The following is a 21,974-nucleotide window of genomic DNA, read 5'->3' as shown; positions in this document are numbered from 1 at the left end:
TCGTAAATGTATTATGAATGTGAGTATAGTTTCTCTTACGACATTTATTATTAACACAACTTGGGTTCACATTAACAATCTTGGATAGTTAAAAAGACTTGCTTGTTTAGATACGAAAGGGTCAAAAATAATTAAGAAAATAATATCAATATGTTTTGAAATGAAAAGAAGACCAAAGAACTTCAACTACTTTAATTTAACCCAAAATATTTTTGCTTTTTTTTCTAATTTACTTTTAAAGGGGAATCAATATAAGTGGAAATTTTTTTTAAATAAACATTTTTTTGCGCTAAATAATTAACTATTTGATATAAAAACTCTACAAGTAGCTTAAATTTGCGAGAAGTTCAAATAATATAATACAATGTTCACTTTTATTCGTTTATATAATTCTGGACTTACTCAAAATGCTTGGCTACAATTTAAGTTCTGTGACGCCCTTGACTTTGGCCCTCCTTTTTCGTTATAATCCCGGTCAGGGGCCCCACCATTTGTTAACTTTGATAACGACCTTTCTGTTTCATACTCAGGTTAGCTTTGGTGCATTTGTATACGTTTTTAGTATCTTAAAGAATAATGTTTTACGTACATATAATACTTTTATATAACTGTTCCATAATAGGTGAGAATGTGCTTGCCTTGTAAAACTGATTTTGACAATAACAATGAACATTGTGGGCGTTCACATATGAATTGCTATCAATATTTGCATTCTTCCCTTTCTGGGTCTTTGTTTAATAAAATAGAAAATTCTGATTATGAGCAATCTTTAAACACTGCTGCAGGGTCTTTAGTGCAACATCATTTAGATGCCGAGCCGTTGATACTTTCTTCTAATTTAAGGTCTTCTGCATTTAGTGAAAATTACAAACATTATAATTACAATCGTTTTAACAATATCTGTAGCCCTAGATCCAGCAAATATCAAAGAAGATTTGTTCCTGTTTGCCCTAATAATAAAGTTATATCCAGTCACAACCCATACGGTAGTAACATTAACAGTATAAGTACTACTTGTATCAAAAACTTTCGCAATAGTTTAAAAACTCCCGATATTTTTTACGATACAGAATTAAGAAGAAAAAATATTGAAGATGTCAATATAGCTCTAGAAACTATTAAGTCAGGGAGTGTTTCACTTGATAACCTCACCCAAACACCTGCCAAAGATGTTTTTTTTGGCTCTGATAATAATCTTTTAACTTTTCTTGGCAGTCAAATTAAAGATATTTGTTATAATAATGTTAATAATGTCAACTTGAGCATAAATGAAGAAATAAGTGAAGAAAGAAGTACTTCTCTCAAGTCACACGGAAAAAGAAAAAGGTTTAAAAAGAAAGCTAGCGACATGAAACCCGAGGAATTAGCCCATGTTAGGGCTTGCAACCGAAACAGTGCAAGGAAAAGTAGAGAAAAGAAAAGATTAAGAGAGCTTGCCCTGCAACATTTATGCGAAAAACAAATTTTGTTATTGAAAGCACAGGAGAATAAGATTATAGACTTGGAAGCAACGGTCGAGAGTCTTTTTAAAAAATTTAATCTATCAAGCAAAGATTTCAAGGCTCCGGGCAATGTTGGCCGCTTTAAAGAAAGTCAATGCATGAAAAAGGTGGGAGTTGACAGGGAACCATTTAACCATTTTAAATTTGAGGAACACTGTAATAAAAAGTCGGAAGAAAAACTAAAAATTAATAACGATAACTACCAGTATAACAATGCTGGTAACCACGAGGTTGCTAGCAGTAATAAAACTGATAAGGGGATTACTATAGAAACAAAAGTTAGCATAAATAGTGATCTTCAAAGTGACTTTGTTAGCCTAAAAGATCTTCAAAATAATGAATCGTATGGATCTGAAGGAATGGGAGTATATGCAAATAAAAAGCCCTTTGACGACAATGAAATGCTAGACTTGTTAACTAGTATTTACATGCCTGTTAGTTGGATCCCTTTTATGGACTAAACATTAAAACGGTAAAAAAAACGACCAGAGTTGGCAATTTTATATATATGTATTTCTATTTTTAGGTTTATGTATACCTACTATCCAATTTAAATAACTAATTATTTTAGTTACAATAAAAAGTTAAACAAAAGTTTATAGATAAGATTAATAGAAATAAAAATTATTGTAACTTTTACATAATTTAATTAATTTTTAATAACTAAAAACGTTAAAATTAATAAAGGTACTTTCCCTACTTTTTCTGTAAAATGCTTGAAATAAAGTAGCTCATAGTATATCGCGTAAAGCCTCTTGCTCTACAGTTCACAGTGTAATGATAAAAACAGCCAAGGAGACTCCTTTTTGTTCCAACTCATATATATGTATATTTAAACTTGCTGAAACACTTAATTCTTTACCTGCATCTAAAATTTTTAGCTGAAGTAAATACTACTATACGTGTCCAACATAAAACTACTGAGCTAAAACTTACAAATATAAAAACCTTTATAAAAAACTTTGTTTGATGTTATCAATAAGTTTTTTCAAAATATTTTAAGTCTGCTCATTAAATATTTTAATTTCCTACTTGAAGAGTTCCAAAATACCGCAATCCCGCAGACAACAAATAAAACGCCCTTTAAAATTGCTTCCCAAACCTTGAGCATGCACAGTCTTTAACGTCACGCATTATAAGTTAAAAGTGTTCATTTAGTATACACTTGGCTCGCGAGTATAGTAGGTTGTCAGGAAGTGATACATGATCTAAGTGGCGGTGCCAGGTTAACTATATCATAAGTCAAGCAAAAAACAGCAATAGCAAGAGTATATTTAATTTTACAGGAAATAATTCTTATATATCCTAATTATAATTTAGACTTGCTAAAAATTCGATTTCGATTTCTGTTGTATTAATTTTTTTTTTACGTCTAATTTATTTATTAGGAGAAGGGGTGCGTATACTTTTTAGTTTGTTATCAATTTAATTTATGCAAGGTTTGGGGGAAGCAGTATAGAATTTATTGACGTAAAATAGTTCTACAGTTAAGTAGAGATGTTAAAAATTTTTGTCATTTGCTCTATACTTGTCGGACAAACCAGGCCCGAAATTACGGATCGCGGTATACCGCTTTAGTAACTTTGAAACAAACGCAAACATATGTTACTGCTCAATTACAAAATGATCTGCTAAAGATCCAAGCTATTCTCGAGTCAAAAGACAAGATTCAATTAAAATGCTATAATGCCTTAAAAGCAGCTATCCTTTTAAACGGAAATCCAATACTAAAGGGTATAAATCCATAAGCATATTCAAGGCGCCAGCAGGTTAACTACCTCATCAACACTGTTAGCGGCTAAAAAACTTTCTTATCTTAGAAGTAGTACGGAGCAAAAATTAAAAATTCTCTAAAAATAATAAATAAGTCATAGAGCGGTCGTATGATAGTCATCTAAACATAAAGCGGACTCAAGCGATACGAAAGTGATTGTGGCAACTAAATACAGAAGCTATTTGCGAGATGCTCAAATGGAATGAGTCGAAAAGTTGAGGACGCTCTCTTATTATTATCAACACAGCAATAAAAAGCTATGAAATATACTTGACTCCTTAAATGAATTATTCGCTCAAAACAATATTATTTTTTATTCCTTATATTTATGTTTATACATATAATTTATTAATAAGCATATAAACTATACATTTTATTTCTGTTTCGTACATTAAGGTATATTCTATAACACAAGTGTTTACCTTCTAATTGCCTAAAAGTAAAAAACTTCATACTTGCTTCACAAATTAAACTAAGCAGAATTCTCATCTCTCATAAGAGCCCGGTCGTAATATGCCAACTTTGTTATTAATTAAATAAAAAATATATATACCGTAGTTATTTACTATAGCAACTAATAATATTTAATTAGATACTTCAGCTAGCATCTTCGACTGTTCCGAAAAATTAAGATGCTAGCCTGCTATTATCTGCAAAACTAAACTGAATATCAACTTAAAAAAATTAAAGCTTCGCTTTAAAAGTTTTTATTAACGTAAAATCTTTATTATTTTTTTAATTCTGTAAAAACCATAAACGTTAAGACATTGAATAATTAAAATAGTTTAATAATAAAAAATAACTCGCAAACGTCTAATTACTCTTCAAACAATTCCGCATATAAACCTGAACAGTCTAGAGACTCGTGCTGTAAAAAAATTTCCAGCTCTAAAAATTAAAAAAAATAGTTTAGGCGTCCTAAAAAAAATATATAACTAAAGTAAACAACAGGTTTTAGCCAAACTCAAAAGAGACTAAACACAGTTTTTTAAGATCTTAACACAAGCGTAACCTATTTAAAATATTAGGAGTAAAAAGTTACAAGAAAAAAAAAAGACGAGATAAAAAATCAATAAAAACACAAATATAACTACCTATAAATTGGAAAAAGGCTTCTGCTTTACATGTGGCCCAAATATGAAGTAAGACGGCCAAATAAGTATCTGTTAATGAATAACAAAAATATAAATTTATTTAATAACTTAAAAATAAGTTCAAGTAAAATTACTAAAAAAAACTGACAGAATAAGGTAAATGAATTATGCGTTACCAAAAATCGTATTAGAATAAAAAATTTTATAAAGCTACTTAGAATAGAGAAATGTCTGCAAGCTACTATCAGAAAACTATCCACGGTACTGGAAGCTGTCAGCGAAACTCGCAATAACTTTAAAAAATTAATTTCCGCCCTCAATGAAACAAACGCAGCATTAGCATAAATAAAGCGAGCGTTTGAGATTAACAGAAGGGCAGCGAAAAAGTAAAAAATAAAAGGTGCAAAAAAACGGAGAACCGCGAGAACCAAAAAAGCGCCAGCCACAAAGGAAACAGAAAATTTTTTTAATTAGTACATAAAGGAAAGGAGCACGTGGTAGCTCTTGCGTGCATTATTTATTGACCATTTAAAAAAAATAAATATGCCACCACAAAACATTGGAGTAACGTAGATTAAAAAACTTGTAATTTTACTTGTAACGTCTGTACGCCTGTAGCGTGGCATTGCAATAATACAATAATTACGTTTTTTGTTTTTCTCTCTTTAACTTTTTATTTTGTGTATCTATCTTAGATTATACTGGTTTTTCTTTAGACTTTGTTTAAAAGGACTGTAAAACGTAATTACAGCTTGAACGGTGCATAATTGAAATCGTTGCTATTATAGTAAGTATCAGATTTACTTTAGTGTTGACTTAAAATTTAGAACGTGTAAATTACTCTTCTGATATGTAGGATATACGTCATAATAGGCTCAGAGTTCTATTATAATAGCCTACTAGGAAACAAAGGGTTGTTATATTTATAATTATTGACTAAGCGAAAGCCACCCTGGGATGAATTTAAGTTTAAAGAAATTTATATTTCACTGGTCGAAAATTTTTTAGCTCTAGTAATTAATTTAGGCGGTGTCTAATATAATACGATATAGAAAACTCTAGAGGTGACCTTGCCAATTGCGACCCAGTTTTTCTCTGTCGGAATTTTTTTGCGAGCAATTAGGTCTTTCATCAGGCTAAAATTTATATTACCGCGAGGCGCCTTTTTTTCAATTTTCTTTATTATTAATGTTTTTTGAAAATAAACTTATCCAAATTCATACATGTATATATACACGCAACTCAATTTATATTTTATTGTACTCTTAAACCAGCCTCATTTTTTATAAAATTATTTATTAATTAATAATATTAAACCTATTACTTAACAAATGATAAAAAGTTTTTATAAGGATAATTACTGAAAAATAATAAATTTTGACTAAAATATGATGATAAAGTTTTTATAAAAAACTATTAATAAACAATAATAATTAATTAATAATTGTAAAACTGACCGGAGCTCTAAAAGATCTATTTATCGCCTCTCTTAAGTCAAGCTCGGTTAAGGCATTCAGTTTTACGTAGACCCTCTTCATCGGCACGGTGGCTTCTTTTTAAAACAGTTTCTAAAGATTCAAATAGTTATAGTGCTGGGCGGTTAGAGGGGAGCTTCACGTTCTAGCTTTTCATAGCCTTAGAGCGTAGTAAAAAAATTATATATAGAAAGTGCAGTGTACGCCAGCTATCATGCCTTATAGAAAAAGTACACAACACTACATATTTTATTTCCAGGCTTGACACAGTTATAATAATAGGTGTAATAGTTGTGGTTATTACCAAGTGAACGGCGCTAATATTAACATAGTTCGCGATGGTTATGTTAATTATAATTTTTAAACCTGTAAGAGAGTGTCCTTACTACCAATTAATAAAAGGTAAAGAACATAACAGAGATTATTTGTCGGAATACTCCAATAAGAGGAGATAATTAAGAGTTATCAAGAGAGTATGGGACTGGCAAAGGTGTATTTAAAATAGCACGCATACGCTAAGTTTCTGAAATGGAGACCTAAGTCAACGATCCTGTGTACATAGAGCTATAAGGCTACGTCAACCGGAGTCTTCAGTCCTTTGATGTCGGCGCAAGCTAACTTATCTTGCTTTCCCTTAAGTGTTACGTTAAAGACGCTACAGTTCATCACTGACAACTACGCGTATTAGAGCTAGAAATAACAAACCTAAAACTTTAAATATTTTAAAACCACACTTAATGAAAAACAGTTAGAAGACCAACAGGGCTTAAACCTAAATTAAAAATAATTTGAAAAGTAAATTTTAGGGACTGAATGTAAAAATATAATAAGGCTGAAGATGCTTACATCCATTGGTAAGGCGTAGCTTTCAATATTATGCTCTGGCTTAAGTCTTTACTGAACTAGAAATCATCCTAACGGTCGTTAGTAAAATAGAAAACATCAATTCTTTTTACAAAAAGAACTTACTTGACTTCAAACAATACATGCATTACATTTTATTTGTGTTAGAGAAGCAAACACGGTAATTGTCAACTTAATTTACTTTTTACTTCAATAGATTAAAAGACGTGAATTGAATCTTTAAAGACGTACCATTAGGAATTTACTTAACTCAAGTGGTGGCCTAAACCTATTCAAGACAGACGACTATAACACCTCTTTTCCGTCATTCCTGCGCTTTGTAGCATTACCCAAAAACTACACAAACACGAAATATAATATTTTCTTTTAAATGCTATATTACATTTTGCTTGAAGCCGACCCACCATCTTTTAATGAGTTTTTCTTTTCCATGTTCGTGGATGCTCGGTAAGTCAAGAGCAGAGCGCTAAGACTTAACGCCCGAATACCCCTCTTAAGATTACCACAACTGCCCTGCAGGACTTGGGAGTGTGCCCATCCGTTCTGAGCTCCTGCCAATCGGAGCAGGGAAGTGGAAAACTATTTAACAAATTTAACAATTAATACAGAGAGAGCGACCGCGAGTACTAGACCCAGGTTTTCATCGGCCCACATTACTGCCATTCAGGCTTCTGCGATTACGAACTCTACTCAGAGATGTGTCCTTATAGTGAGCTTTCTTACTAAATTGATGTATAAATACTATGACCTGAAGAACCATTTTTTTCGTTAACCACTAGAAAGCGTAGCGATCTATGGTAAATCGTCAAAGTATAGTTTAGAGTGCATCTTGGATGATACTTTGCTTCGCCTTTAGTTCTATAAAATTAGCTAGATTCCCGAGAACTTATAAATTGTATATATTAACATTTCTTTGCGTGTTCTTTTTTTAGACTAGTGTAAGGTACGCAATATTAACATCATTTAGCAGTGTATTCCAAATATTTTTATTGTGCATAACACTTTCTTTCTATAATAACTACTTCTTTTTTGTAATTGCGGTTGTTATTACCCGAAAAAAGAGTTTAATTATTATCTCAATTCACAAGTAATTTTTTAAAAACAAGGAAAGATTTAGTAAAGAAAAAATTAACTAACGTTCTGGTCTTAAAGTAAATGATCTAAGAACACTAGGAAGACTACTAAACGGCAGGTTATGAGTAGAACAAAGTAGCTAAGGAGACTTTTCACAGAAAAATCATGGTAGCCTGCTTACTAGAATTATCGGAATTTTGTTTGAAGGGGAGTTGTACGCGTAACTATCAAACCAGAAAAATGCAAGTTATCACCGACGGGAGTTGAACCCGCGACCTTGAAGCTTCGCGGCAAGCGCCCTAACCACTGAGGTACGGTGGCAACCCACATATCCGGTCGATAAGTTACGCATATAACTTTTGTTAAAAATAATTTGTTAGGGTATTTAAACTTTTAAACACTGGTATCAAACCTTTACTTGCTGGTATTTCAACCTTTAAGTCCTCCTAAGCACACACGTAGGAACGCAAGCAAAAAAAAACGATAACAAAATTGAACTTGACCTCGACTTTTTTTTTTAGCACTGGCATCAACTATGGCTGGTTTTCTTACTAAGGCCTTAATCTGAATTCCCCTTTTCTGCAGGGGTTGAAGCACGAGTGCCTACCAGTGCATGCTCTTTATAGAGCTACAATGAATGACTGTCCGGAAGGACTGAAAAAGCGGAAAATATCGGGCCAGACCTCCCGCCATTCGACCTGGTGGAGTGGAAAACCGCTATAAACCACAGAGAGAAGCAACCTTAGGCACAAGACCAGAAGCCGCCTTGGACACCGGCCAGTCAGGCCTCCGATTTGAACGGGACCTCAACGATTTTTATTGATAATTTAAACTGTTATATATAACGTTAAAATGGTTAAATAATCTAAGCGTAAACATAAATATGTATGCGTTTCTAAATTCTTAAACTAATCTAGTACTTAACACATTTTTTTAACTCTTTTGTACAAATTAAACATAATGATTTCTGGCGCTATAAAAGTGATATAAAAAATTTATACGAAAATGGTGTTTTAAAATCTTGGTATAAAAAATTATTGATTTGTTTAGATTCTTAAAATAATTTTTGGTTTTTATCATGGTGGGTAATAAGCAACGATCATTAAAAAAATCGGTTTTCTTGCTCTATAACTCTCACATTATGAACTTAGTTTTCTTTTCCGACACCGACGGGCCCTGTACTAAAGGACTTCAGCACAAGTAAAATTTTTAAATTTTTAAGGGCTTGGGTTGTACTGCAAGCCTTAAGCTTAAAGAGCGTTGAAAAACCGAGAAGTGAACACAGAGATAAAACCAAGGTCTTCCGAGAAAGATCTACATTGCTTACCATACTGGCATCACCGACACTTCATACCACTCTTAAAACTTTTCTTAATTTTACGTCATTAATTTGGAATATAAACTCAAAGATTTCGTTTAAGAAGTCAAACGCCATAATATATTTTCATAGTATGTCTTTTTGGTTGAGAATCATGCAACCAGTATTTGATCAGAGTAGTCAATCGAAATTTACAGAATATCATAACTAATGCTTTATTTATTTAGCTTTAAAAATGCCTTACGCAACCTACTTCACTATTTTATAAAATTTTAGCCCTAAATCTTTAATCATTAATATTCAAACTTCTCCGCTTGAGATCACCATAAATTGAAGGGAGGCCCCACTTCTGGTTGGTAAAAAAACCCAACTTTAAAAAAATTGTTTTGTATGTGCTCGCGATGCATTGGATGAAAGAAAAATTTAATAAAACTTAGTTACCTAATTAGCAATTAAAGTCGTTACTAAATTAGCAAAAATACTTTATACTGTTTTATTTTTGTAAAAGGGCCCAATATTTTATATGGAGCAGATAACTAGCACAGCCCTTAATATTACTTGCTAAGCGCAGTTTCGCCTCTGTACTGTCTATGCTTATGTGTATATACATAAAGTAGTGGTAAAAATTCTTTTTATAATGAATAGTTATTTAAGAACAATTTTTCCTTCACTAACACTGTCTCGTCCGCGCTATCTTTAAACTTCGTTAGTACTGTCTGTAATTATCTCCCAACTATTGGCCTTTACTACTCTGTAAAATGGCATAACTTCAGAGTAATTAGCTGGAAACCCATTCATTTGATGGAAAATCTTGTTGAATAACAGAAAATTTTCTTACATTCTTATATTCCTTAAATGGTAAATAATTTCTAATTAAAATACTTGCTATAAGTATTTACCAATAATAATTGTGTTAAACTATAAAATCTATATTAGGAAATTGAAGTAGACTTAGCACGAATAAAAAGCTTGGACTTCATCTTGATAACCACAAATTTATTCAAGTTTATTAGATACTCCTTCACGAGTTACTGCGGGACCCCCTCCATAAATAGCTTAAAAAAAATGAAAACATAAGTCCATTAATAGTTAACGTTGCTATAAAGTTGTAGGTGCTATAATTCTGTTAAGAAATTATAATCTCTTGTTGAGAGCTATGAGCGATGACATTAAATATTATCACATAAATCCTTTGGTAAGTTGAGTGTAAGGGTAATTTCAAAATTCAACAGAAATGAAAACTACATAGTAAGCTTATTCAATCTAATTTTAAAATATGTAGGATTGTAAAATATCTCCAGGCTGTACTCCATGGATTGAAAGTTTTTTAGAACCCGGTAACATATTAACATTGATTTTTCATCTCTGCTTCGTGCCCCACTTTATAAAAGATACAGTTTAACCTAATGTTTAAAATTCTTGCTTTTCAAAGGTCTAATTGCATTATACTCTTACTGGGGTGCTGTGATTGTTACTCTTTTGTTTTTCGCAGGTATTAAGTAGGAAAATAATTATCTTAAAAATATTCTAAATTGTACTTTTTTCTTTTTTTGGACAAATATTTTAAGTATGGAGAAAAAGAAAAGAAATATCTTTGAATGTTGTTCCTGTTGGAATTGGCAGAAGACAACCTACTCTATCTGAGACTTACCCATCTTCTACTTTTCGGGCTGGTTTCGATAAAATTGGCGAAGATACGCAGGCTGTTATGAGTGATTCTGATTCAGCAGAGGAAAGCTGCAATCGAAAAGTTTTATATATCAGCAAAAAAAAATTATCAAAAATCTCTAATTATTTTAAATATCACTTAGGATTCAGATAAAAATAAGATGGATGAAAAACAAAAACTGATTTTAAAAGCCATTAATATAAAGGTACTTTAAATAATGGTTAACATGAATTATCTTTATGATACTAATAAACATGATTTTAGGGCACAAAATTTTATCATAGTGATCTACAGTTGAGAGGTTTTAAAAATAATTTATTTGGGAATATTTGTTATTATATGGCCTTAAGCATTTCACTGTTGTGGGTCGCCTTGCTGATCCTTAATTTGGTGGATTTTTACCACAATTGTAGTATTACTGGAATAGATGACTTGTGTTTTTATGGTGACTTTTTTATATTTGGAAATTTCGAAGTCAATTCTGTAGTCTTTTTTATACTTTGGCTCGCTTCAACAATATGGTATTCAACGTGGCTAGTGTTCCAAGATGAGGTATTTTATTTAATGTAGAATGCGTATAAATATCTTTTACCCACAAATAATATAATTTATATAATTTTTACTTATTACTATTTTACAAAAAAAAGTATATTATTATAAAATTTATTATAAATTCCTACAGGTTCAAAATTGGTTCAGATTACCTTGTGTACCGAAAAGAGCAGATTATATATGGATTTGGGTTCATGATGACGAAGAATTACTGAGCTCAAGTTCTTTTAAAGCTGTTAAACTTTTAAGAAATTTAAAAAAATTACTTCGAATTGAAGGGCCTCCTGGTCGGACCACCACCGTAGAGGTTAATTCTAAAAGTTCACTAACTATATATTATTATTACCTTTATTTTCCTTTCAGGTGCGCAACATTGTAACTACTGCTGGTGAATCTTTTCGCTACTTTAATCACGAAGGCTCTCGCTTTGTTTTAAAAGACGATCAGTTTGAAGCACCTTCTATAAAACTTGGAACGATGTATTCCGAGTTTCACTTATTAAAATCAGGGTTACCTTCAGCAGTGGCCCTTGAGCGCTACGAGTATATTGGGCCCAATATAATACCTTTTAGCGTAGATTCAGTTCCTACTCTTATAATAAACGAGTTTTTTACTTGGTTCTATTTCTATCAGTGGGTCATGTACACTGTTTGGTAAGTGTATTTCATTTTAGGTTTGTGAAGTATATTCGTCAATATTATTCTTTATATCCAAGGTTTTGGTTTAGCTACTTATTCGTAGCTGCTGCAGAGGCAAGTGTAGTTCTTTTAAGTGCAGTAGCTAATATTATAGTTTCCTGGTCGAATCAAAGAACAGTTTCCAAGCTTACAGACTGCCACTCAGAAGTAGAGGTTTGTGAACTCTAGTTTTAACTTCTACTGACCCTACAGAATTTTCTCCTCGAAAGGTCCTGCGAAGTGGCAAATGGCTCTCGGTGTCGACTACTAAACTCGTTCCTAGCGATATTATAGCGATTACTACCGGGCTGAAATTGCCTTGCGATTTAGTGTTATTAGACGGTTCCGCTGTGTGCAATGAAAGTGCTTTAACAGGAGAGAGTATGCCCGTCCAGAAAGTGCAGGTAACTTGTCGTAGTTGTATTAATTATATATACAGTTAATTTCCGTTTGAGTGCCCAAACGAAAACCGTGTCTATGATAGCTTGCAGTCTGGAAGCCGTTTTACTCTTTTCGCCGGGACCACTGTCCTGCAGGCGCCCTTATATTTTGCTTTCACTCTTTAAGTATTCAAAAATTCTTATAAGGCTAAAGCGTCTGAGGATAACAAACCAGTACTGGCTGTTGTAACCAGTACAGGAATTAATACCTCTAAAGGTTTTTTTTACTCTGTGGATGAATGTTTGCTAACCGTCGAATTTTCATCTAAAATATATATAATTAGGGGACTTGGTATCAAGTATTCTTTACCCCCAGAAAATTTCATTTAAGTACGACGAAGAATTTGGAGTGGTTGTTTGTATCCTTTTGTGCTATGGCTGTGTCGTATTTGTACTCGCCATTATATTTCAGAATCGCTCAGGACTTAAAGTTAAATAACTCGCCTATATTTTATTCATTTATTAACTTTAGCTATAGAAGCTTACTTTTAAATTGCCTATTCTCAGGGAAACTGGGTGACCAAGTGGGCCTACGGCATTTTCACTATCAGTCAAGTGCTAACTCCGCTTCTTCCTGTAGCTTTAAAAGTTGGGCAGATAAGATCATGTCAAAGGCTTAAAAAGTTAGGTGTTATTACCGTCAATCCTTCACGCATTGCAATTTGGTGAAAAAGTTATAATTAATAACTTTTATATGTAGTAACTTCATAAACTTTAGTGGTAAAATAAAATGCTTTTGTTTTGATAAAACCGGAACACTAACTGTGGAAGGTTTAACTTTTTTGGGCGTTAAACAAAGAGAGTATTTTGAAAAAGAGAGTGAGTTGGAATCAGATCTTTACCTCCCTAACTCAAATAGTATGTTTTCGTTACCTTCTGAGGCTATAAAACTTATATATCCCATTTTAAATAGAGCTTGAAAAAAGAGTTATTGAAGGATTGGCTTCTTGTCACTCTGTTGCGCAATTCGAAAGCACATATGTAGGCAACGAAGTTGAACTTCAAATGTTTAAGTCCACTGGTTGGGTCCTCAATGATAGAGAAAAAGTCCCAATATTAAAGGACCCTACAGGTAAACACGTGTTGCGCCTCATACGTAAATTTGATTTTGATCACGGTAAGCCCACTGTTTTTTTTCTACTATATTGCCCTTCGTATAATTTTTTTCAGAACTACAAACAATGAGTGTAATTGTTAAAGATCAGGATAACGACCTTCACATATTTTGCAAGGGCTCTTTCGAAAAATTAAAAAAACTCTGCAAAACGCAAACTCTACCATCCACATATCTCAAAACAGCAGAACGCTTTGCGTTTAACGGAGCGTATGTATTAACATTGGCTTATAAACGTCTCGAGACCGATAAAGACATTAGTAATTTAACTCGTGCTGAAGTTGAAGTTAAGTTAGAGTTTTTAGGTAAGCTACCACTTTTGTTATATCAGCATGAGAAAAACGTAGTTCTTACTTTTTAATAAGGACTCATGATCTTTCGAAATGAGTTAAAACCCGATACTCCGAAGGCCATGCGCGACCTGCAACAGGGAGACATTACTCCCATAATAATAACTGGAGACAACGCAAACTGTGCGCAGTATATTGCCAGGGCGTGTAGTATTATTAAACCTCGACAGCGTGTGATCCTTGGACAGCTGGAGGGGGAGCAGGTCAGTTGGCGGTATTTTGGGGAGGGGGTAGAAAATAGCGAAATTATGACCAGCAGGGAAGTATTGAGGAAGTGTAACAGTACTCGTAAAAATTTATCAAACGAGCACGACTTCGTTCTAGCGCTAACGGGTAACGCAACGCTCAATGCTCTTGTCGAAAGAGGTTATCTGGAGTTGATGATTTTCCAAATTAGAGTCTACGCGCGCATGTCACCTGGTATTCTCTTGATTCTTTATTCAATATAATTACAATTCTGTATATGCACTGCTGTTTGTAGACTCCAAAGTATATATTGTGAAAGCTTACCGAGCAGCTGGTCTCATAGTTGGTATGTGTGGAGATGGCGGCAACGACTGTGGCGCGCTTAGAGCAGCTCATGCTGGAATCGCTCTTAGTGATGCAGAGGCGTCAATGGTTTCACCCTTTACTTCAAAGTATCCTACTTATTGACATTTTCACTTCAAATCTTATGAAAGTTAATTACTTTATTAATAGGGCCAAAACATGCAGTTCTGCTGTCGATTTGGTAAGGGAAGGAAGAGCAGCCCTACATACGTCCTTCGCGGTGTACAAATTTTTAATCTGTTACGGGCAATTATTCTCAATGGTTAAGCTCTGCAGCTTCTATTACGGAGTTCTAATGAGCTTGCTGGGGTATATTTTTGTTGACGCGGTAGCTGTTTTGACTTTGGGTTATACAATGACCATGGGAGGGCCCAAGAACATTCTCAAAAAGAAGAGACCTACCTCTAGTTTGCTGGGCTCTCAAATGCTAGTTTCAGTAATAGGGGTCATAATCATCAACTTCTTTATACTAATTACCGTAGTTTTGTTAGTAACGAATTCTAAAAACTACGTTCCATGGCCTTCAGACTTGACTACTTCCAAGTACTGGTGGTACATGAGCGATAATTGTAAGTTTTATATGATTTTTTATACGAAAGACATATATTTTAATATTATTAATTGGTTTAAGGGGAGTCAACAGCGCTCTATCTTGCCTTTTACTTGAATTTTATAACCTCAGCATTAGTTTTTAGTTTCGGAAGTCATTTTAGAAGTTTTGTGCTCAAGAACATCTATCTAGTACTCAACTGGCTAGTCCTGTTTGTGCTCACAATCTTACTAGCGTTGCTTCCTCCTTCCTCCTTTACTGATGCGTGGCACATTGCGTCCCGAAAAACCAACTTTCCTGGGACCACCCAACCCGTCTGGCGTAGGTATCAAGCCGAGGGCGGGAGTACTTCTCCAGCTATGAGTTTTGCTCTTCGACTAGAAATTGTTATGATCATAGGTGTGGGATTGATATGTTTATGCTTCTGGCAAGCTTTGTTTGCAGGTGAACTTACGGTCTATTACTTTTATTTATATTATTACTAAGCGCTATATTTTATTTAATAATACTATAGAGGGTCCCGTCGCACAACTTGTTTATAGAAGGTACAAGAAGTAATTTCTTTTTTTTTGCCAGCTATTCTTGCTCTCAATACAAAGTTATATTATTTAAAAGTTATCTAATAAATAAAATTTTAAAATTCTGTTTATTGTGAAAAGACTTCTACGTTATTTCAAAAATTAATAGGAAGGGATAAACGAAGTAACAAATTTTAATAAAATGTTTGTAGCTAATCTGAGAGTGTTCCTTTCCCTTCAACATAACGTATATAAAAAAAATTTATTCAAAATGAAGTGTTTAAGTACGACCTAAAAAAGTATTATTTTTTTCAATTGCACACAGTAATTTTAAGAGTCAGCCCCCTTGTCGTTCCGGTAAAAGCTACTCTTTATATTTATATTAGCGCATTACTCGTATAATTCTTTTAAATAACGTGCTTACTTTATAAAGTTATTATTTTATTACCTTGACGTTTAAATTCTATAACGATCTCTGCGAGTTGTTTTAAGAAAAATCTTACCTAAAGTAAATTTCTATAACTTTTAGGCGATAAAGTCTTCAGCTAAATAAGCAAAAGATGGCAGAAGAATAATAAAAAAAGTTGTACAAATTTAAATTTTATTATAAAAAAAAAGTTTAAAAAGCACGGAACGTTTCAGTTATCGTTAAGAAGTCCCATAAAATACAAAATTCTAACAAATAAATTTATAATGTCCAGATATAGTACCAAAGCAGCCTTAAACGTTTATATATATAATAAAACAATAAAAGCTGTAAAGTGTCGAGTGATGTGAATGTTAATATAAAAAAAAATAATTTTAAATCTTCTAAGATTAATTATTGTTGTTATTCAATATTACTGTAGTATAATTATTTTCACTAGTAAATAAAGAAATCGTCACTTTTTGGTAAATATAAATAATGTTATACTAATTAATAACATGATATAAAATTATAATTTACATAAGAAAACTAAACGATGCTTACAAAGATGTGTTCCTTTTCTCGCAAATTATGATCTCCTTTTAATAAGCATTGAGTGTCGTAGACGATAAAGAAAGAAAAGAGAAGCATAAAAGCAAGTGAAACTATTAAGTGGAGAATCTAATTTTTATTTAAAATTAATAGTTCTAAAAATAATAGTAATAAAAATAAACTTTAATCTGTGCGTAGCTCAAAACGTTTGTGAACGATATAAGAGATATAACCAAACTGAAAAACAGGAGAAACAAAATCAGAAGCCACAAATAAGGCCCTAAATAATTAATATTAAGAATAAGTATTAGTAATAGTAATAGTAATAACTGACCTGCACCAAGATAACTATATTTCGTTTGCAATGCAAAAAGCATGAGAGAAGCCACGAGAGCGGTGGTGATCCCAACGGACAAAAAAACCTTACAAAATTTTAAATAAAATATAACTAACAAATAGATCGATTATTAACTTTAAGATATATTAATTTATTTAAAGTTTATATTAATACTAATAAGCCAAAAAACTTTATATAATTAAGTTCGCGGACTATATTACATTAAAGCAAATGAGTATTGGGCTAGTAGTGTTTACAGTCAAGTTCTTTAAAAAAATAAAACAATAAAAATAAGTGATAGGATCTAAATTTACAAAATTAATTTTTTGAAACTATAATATAACCCTTAAAAAAAATTAAAATTTATTTTAAAGAGAATCACCACTGAAGCGTTGTAAAAAGAGCATAAGGCACCGACTGTAAACCCTTCAACGCACTAAATGTTATTGAAATTTATAATTCTTAAACCTTATAAGTACCTTGAAAAAATGTTATTAAGCTTAGAAAAATGATAGACCCTTTAGTATGTCTAACTAAATCTGTACAAGGTTTAAAAAAATGAGCAACTTAAATTTAAAAGGAAGAAAATAAAGACCTCCACACCACGTGAGAAGAATTAAAGAAAAAGTTATAACAGAAGAAAGTAAGAGCAACCTAAATATACGGGTAAAAAGTATATTCAGTATAAGTTTTCTCAGTATTAAATAGTTAGCGCTAAAAATTAAGCAAACATAAAAATATAAAAATACCATAAGTTATGAGCGACAAAAATGGAAAGAGGTTTGCAGGAAACGAAAAGTATTACAAACGCTATATTTTATAAATGATCAGTAAGTGTATATAGTTAATATTGGATTAAAATTAGAAACCCAAAGTGACCAGCAACTGAATTGTTAAAATCCCAAATACCTAATTCAAATCCATAAAAAAATAATAAATTTAAGATTTTTTAAAAAAACATTACCTTTCTTATAAACTTTAGTTGATCGCTTTCATCTTTTTCTTTTATGAACCCACCCTTTAAGTAAGAGTATTCTGTTTGTGCTTCTTCATCAAGTGTGCTGTAATCACTATAGACTGGTGAGTAAACAAAAGCAATATTAAAAAAGTAATGAAGAATTACAGAAGTATATTTATAAAAACAATAGTGCTGAAAATGCCTAAAGGTTAATTAGAAAAACAATAATGTTGCTAACAAACTAACTTTGTGTATAAGGCGGAGGAGAAGGATAATCATTCGCTCTATGGTAATTGTTTTCTCTGGAAGTCATTTAAAGACTTTTTAAGATATACCGGAAAAAATTGCTTTTATGTCTAAACTGTATTCGCTTTAGTGTGGAAAACAGTCTCCCAAGTTGTATAAGAGTTGTTTTGTTGTAGTCAAATAGTTTATTCTAAAATTTATTTATATCGATTGTTAACGTTTACTGGCTACTTTTATACCACTAACTAAAGATGACGCAATCAATTTCCTGCTCTTTCAAAATCATATTCTTTTAAGTAAATTACAGTACGGCTTAATTTAAAACCGTATAACTAATATAGTGCGAGGTTATAGAACTTCTTAAGCAAGTATAATATAAAATTTAAGACCTTAAAAAGGTTGCTCACTTTTTTAGTTACGTATCATTTTATAAAGCTGGCCAACTCTCGATTTGTTCGTCCCCTTGCAATCTGTGTATATCGATACAAAACTAAATAAAAATACAAGTTGACCAATAAAGCTGATTAAATTTAGGAGCGTTTAGTCGCTGGACAGTTAAGGTTTATAGTTACAAGTAAATCCACCTTTACAAACTTACTCTAAAGACGCAAAGTTTTAGATTCTTTCTTACGAATTTAGATATATACCGTTTTCCGGTCCAAAAATACTTTTTAAGGTTGAATGTGACTGCCTTTTATTACTTGAAAAATAAATTAAAAGAAATATTTTTAACTTAATTTTTATTTTTTTTTTTCGTTTTCTAAATCGCTTTCAATGTTTAAATTACAACTCCGTTATCGTTTTATATAAATATTTTTTAATTTTTCAAAAATAAAGATTAGAAAATTTAAAAGATAGGCTACCGTATCTAACATTAAAGCTTTGCCTAATAATTTTAATTAACCTAAAGAAAAGCTAAAACTGCGTTGTTTCTTTGTTTTTACTTGGAATTTTTATTTAAATTAAGAGAAGAGGAGCCCTAAATTATTTTTTATATTTGAGCCTATAGTTATAAAAGAACGAAAAACGACATGAATTAGTCATCTAGGCCGTTGATTCGTTTTGTGATTTTATTTGTTATATATTTGTTCACTAAATATTTTTACAAAGTTAAATGTAAATTATCAATAGGTACTTTTATTTGTACATAATTTCTTCCTAAAAGAAAATAATAGGCGAGGGCTTATTGCTAAAAATGTTAGCTAATCGCTCACAACCTGAAAGAAAGAGTTAATTTTTGATGGAATCGAGAAGAGAAGACTTTACGGGTTTCACGGTAAGTACAAGCTATCCATACGCCACCCTTCAAAGTTTTTAGAGCATTAGTAAAAGAACTAAAAAGCTACAAAAACTGCACAACTATAATAATAATACTATTCGAATTCGCGATGATAAGACTATATGATATAATGACAATGCCTTCTAAACTGAAATACTTACCTCGTTAAGTGAAACTTTTAAAGAGGGACCTTCCAAAAATTCGATAAACCGAAACAGTGCTATAAAAAGATTTCTCCGGAAGAAAGACTTATTGCCTAGCTAGTTGAGAAACTTGGCAAAAACGAATTAAATATTATAGATGTTATCAATAATTCACACGGGATTAAATTATAGTCAGACTACACATGACTATTGCAAACTAAGTAAACTATTTAAAATACGAAAAAATTTTCCTACAAGCTCCCATAAAGGAGGGCGGAAAAGGAAACTTACATTGTGGCTAATTATAAAAAGCTTCAGTTTTTTACTGCTTGCGGTTAATGCTGAAACTGGAGGCTTTATATCTGACTTTATCTACAAAAAATGCAGTGGGGATGAAGAATATTTTAAGAAGTTCAATGCTTCACTGAAATGAGGGGTTTTCCCTGAGTGGAAGGTTGCAAAAATTATCCCCTTCACTGATATGTGAGCCTATTTTCCCATTAGTTTACTATTTCCACTTGGAAAAGTATTGGAGACCTTAATTTCTACATGACTAAACTATATGGTTATTAAACGCAACCTAATTCTAGCAAAACAGTATGTTTTTCGAAAAGGTCATTCTGCACAATACAGACTTTACGCGTAGATAAACTTATTACTACATAACCAGAAAACCGCAAATCTCTTCTTAATTGATACTGAAAAGACATTTTACTACCTTTGACGTGTAACCTTTCGTTTAAGTTATCCGCAAATATTGTTGAACTAATTCAAGAAAGCGGTGCCGTCTCAACGAATATCTCCCCTTCATTCAGGGGAAGTCCTCAAGCCTCTGCACTGTTCCCATTGTTTTTTTTCAATTTGTGTAAGACTTACTTATAAATAGCGACACAAAAACAGCGTCAATGTGCAGATGACATTACTAGTTTCTTTTTATAAGGCTTTTGCTTTAATACAATTGATACTAGTTCTTCTCTCAAAGAAGTGATAATTTAGTACCCAAAATGAAAATATAAAATTTAATGCTATGTAGGCAAGGGTTTATTTACATCTACGCGCGAAAATAATTCGTAAACTTAACTGAGACGATATCCCATGGTTTTTAGATATTAAATAATAGGAGTCTCACTCGATAAAAAATTGAGCTGAAATGTAATAGAGCTTATGTTATTATTAAGCTTATAACCCTGTTTATTCTCTCTACACCTGTTTAGACTGAAAAGTAAATTTCCCTAAAGAACCTTTTCTAACGTCCAAAAGTAATCGGCCCACTTTAGCATATGAATCTCCTGTCTGGGAGTACTGCCCGTCTCAGCTTCTTAGGAAACTTCAGTGTTTTCAGAACAAATAAGTTTAAAATTTTTAAAAGCGCTTCGTGATATATTAGCAATGCTCAACTGCATAAAGAGCTTATATTTTAAATTATCAAACAATTTATTGGTTATTTAGTATAAAATACCTAGGAAAATGGAATTACTGTTGGCTACATGCCTTAATTAATTTACTATTCTAGAGAATTGAAAGCTACAACGAAAAGGATCATGGTCTAAGCATCTTCAGATTTTTCCGTTAACTATTATTGATTTCATATAAATGCTCAAATGCGACTTGCTTCCTTGTGCTGACTTTAATTGTAAACACACAAAATGAAATAAATAGGGTTGAGAGCCAAAATTGAAGAAATACTTGAGAACGCGTCTAAAAGCAAATTTTGCTCACGAATAAAACGAGTACTTCCGGTATGCCGACGCTACTACTATAAAGGAGCACTTCCTGTTAAGGAAGAGTCACTCACGCAAACCATAGAAAAAACTTAATATTTCTAAACTGACTATTGAAAAGCTGTTTTATGTTTTTACGTCTTTGGGAGCATATACGATGTATTAATTATATATTCTATTATATGATATGCAAATGGGTCCATAATGTCAGGATTATCCTAAACGTACCATTAAGTTTATAAAATGCAATTATTGAATAAAAAAAAAAGGTGCAGCAAACAGGTGGTTATTTAAAGATTGCAGTGCGCATTCTAATCAACTTTTGGCCAAAGCTTTAACTTACGATCCTAACCACAACGTCCAAAAGTATTCTCACGTAAACCTTCTAAACTAGTAATAACAATGATTTAAAATACCATATATTTGTGCTTCTAACAATAATTATAATATTAATAAAATTTGCAGTAATAATTATAATAATAACATTATTACAAAATAATAAGCGAAAAACTCACTTTTATAGAATCTAAATTGACCTTACATACTCCCCCTAAGCAGTTTTGGGATTCCACGGTGGCATATCACTTCTATTAAATATATAAACAATATTTATACAAATTTTTTTTTTTTTGCTTCAACCTCCCGTTTGTTTGTTTGTTATTATCTCAGTCTATAGGTCTTGATCGGTTGGTATTACAGATAAAAGTGTCATTTATTGATTCTAGCCTATGAGCTAGAGCAAAAATATATAATCATCTATAGTGTGTCATATAAATAGTGTTAGTTTAATAAAGTTAATAGTAATTATTTAG

At 32.0% G+C, this 21,974-nt stretch overlaps 3 protein-coding genes and 1 long non-coding RNA gene across 5 annotated transcripts; 2 read left to right on the top strand and 2 right to left on the bottom strand.

Moving 5' to 3' along the window:
* Positions 1–495: 495 nt before the first annotated feature.
* On the top strand, positions 496–1,963 carry LOC135121035 (uncharacterized). The gene is made up of 3 exons (XM_064045345.1): positions 496–530; positions 623–843; positions 907–1,963. Exons 2-3 carry the CDS (start codon positions 629–631, stop codon positions 1,961–1,963), a joined length of 1,272 nt encoding a protein of 423 aa, XP_063901415.1. The 5' UTR covers positions 496–530; positions 623–628.
* A 1,718-nt stretch (positions 1,964–3,681) lies between these two features.
* LOC135121044 (uncharacterized) lies at positions 3,682–6,075 on the bottom strand. Of its 2 annotated transcripts, none has more exons than XR_010278835.1 (5): positions 5,828–6,075; positions 4,371–4,439; positions 4,226–4,288; positions 4,098–4,164; positions 3,682–3,796 (listed from the first exon to the last, which is right to left on the bottom strand). It is a non-coding gene; the product is annotated as an uncharacterized LOC135121044 (long non-coding RNA). The 2 variants fall into 2 exon arrangements; XR_010278834.1 differs by lacking the exon at positions 5,828–6,075 and adding an exon at positions 4,585–4,734.
* Positions 6,076–14,137: 8,062 nt separating this feature from the next.
* Positions 14,138–15,588, top strand: LOC135121040 (polyamine-transporting ATPase 13A3-like). Its single transcript, XM_064045349.1, has 5 exons — positions 14,138–14,323; positions 14,385–14,541; positions 14,603–15,021; positions 15,084–15,446; positions 15,517–15,588. The coding sequence occupies exons 1-5, from the start codon at positions 14,152–14,154 to the stop codon at positions 15,558–15,560; spliced, it is 1,155 nt and encodes a 384-aa protein (XP_063901419.1). The 5' UTR covers positions 14,138–14,151; the 3' UTR covers positions 15,561–15,588.
* Positions 15,589–16,158: 570 nt separating this feature from the next.
* LOC135121034 (protein lifeguard 1-like) lies at positions 16,159–18,117 on the bottom strand. The gene is made up of 11 exons (XM_064045344.1): positions 18,020–18,117; positions 17,780–17,892; positions 17,685–17,724; positions 17,565–17,625; positions 17,411–17,469; positions 17,295–17,354; positions 17,198–17,241; positions 16,813–16,900; positions 16,661–16,758; positions 16,491–16,607; positions 16,159–16,239 (listed from the first exon to the last, which is right to left on the bottom strand). Exons 1-11 carry the CDS (start codon positions 18,084–18,086, stop codon positions 16,159–16,161), a joined length of 828 nt encoding a protein of 275 aa, XP_063901414.1. The 5' UTR covers positions 18,087–18,117.
* Between the last annotated feature and the right edge of the window lie 3,857 nt (positions 18,118–21,974).

The sequence above is a fragment of the Zophobas morio genome, unplaced genomic scaffold, assembly GCF_036711695.1.
Source record: "Zophobas morio isolate AGI-343-1 ecotype UQ-CSIRO unplaced genomic scaffold, CSIRO_AGI_Zmor_V1 ptg000478l, whole genome shotgun sequence".
Lineage (NCBI taxonomy): Eukaryota > Metazoa > Arthropoda > Insecta > Coleoptera > Tenebrionidae > Zophobas > Zophobas morio.
This window is presented reverse-complemented; position numbering and strand designations above follow the sequence as displayed.

Bases quoted from the DNA above. Each gene is read 5' to 3' on its own strand.
- LOC135121034 (XM_064045344.1), bottom strand. From the start codon at position 18,086: ATGACTTCCAGAGAAAACAATTACCATAGAGCGAATGATTATCCTTCT. The intron at 17,725-17,779 runs GTAATGTTTTTT...GATTTGAATTAG, and splicing joins AACTAAAGTTTATAAGAAAG to GTATTTGGGATTTTAACAAT. The intron at 16,759-16,812 runs GTCAGTTATTAC...TTAATTATTTAG, and splicing joins ATATAGTTATCTTGGTGCAG to GGCCTTATTTGTGGCTTCTG.
- LOC135121040 (XM_064045349.1), top strand. From the start codon at position 14,152: ATGACCAGCAGGGAAGTATTGAGGAAGTGTAACAGTACTCGTAAAAAT. The intron at 14,324-14,384 runs GTATTCTCTTGA...TGCTGTTTGTAG, and splicing joins CTACGCGCGCATGTCACCTG to ACTCCAAAGTATATATTGTG. The intron at 15,447-15,516 runs GTGAACTTACGG...ATAATACTATAG, and splicing joins CTGGCAAGCTTTGTTTGCAG to AGGGTCCCGTCGCACAACTT.
- LOC135121035 (XM_064045345.1), top strand. From the start codon at position 629: ATGTGCTTGCCTTGTAAAACTGATTTTGACAATAACAATGAACATTGT. The intron at 844-906 runs GTCTTCTGCATT...CAATATCTGTAG, and splicing joins ATACTTTCTTCTAATTTAAG to CCCTAGATCCAGCAAATATC.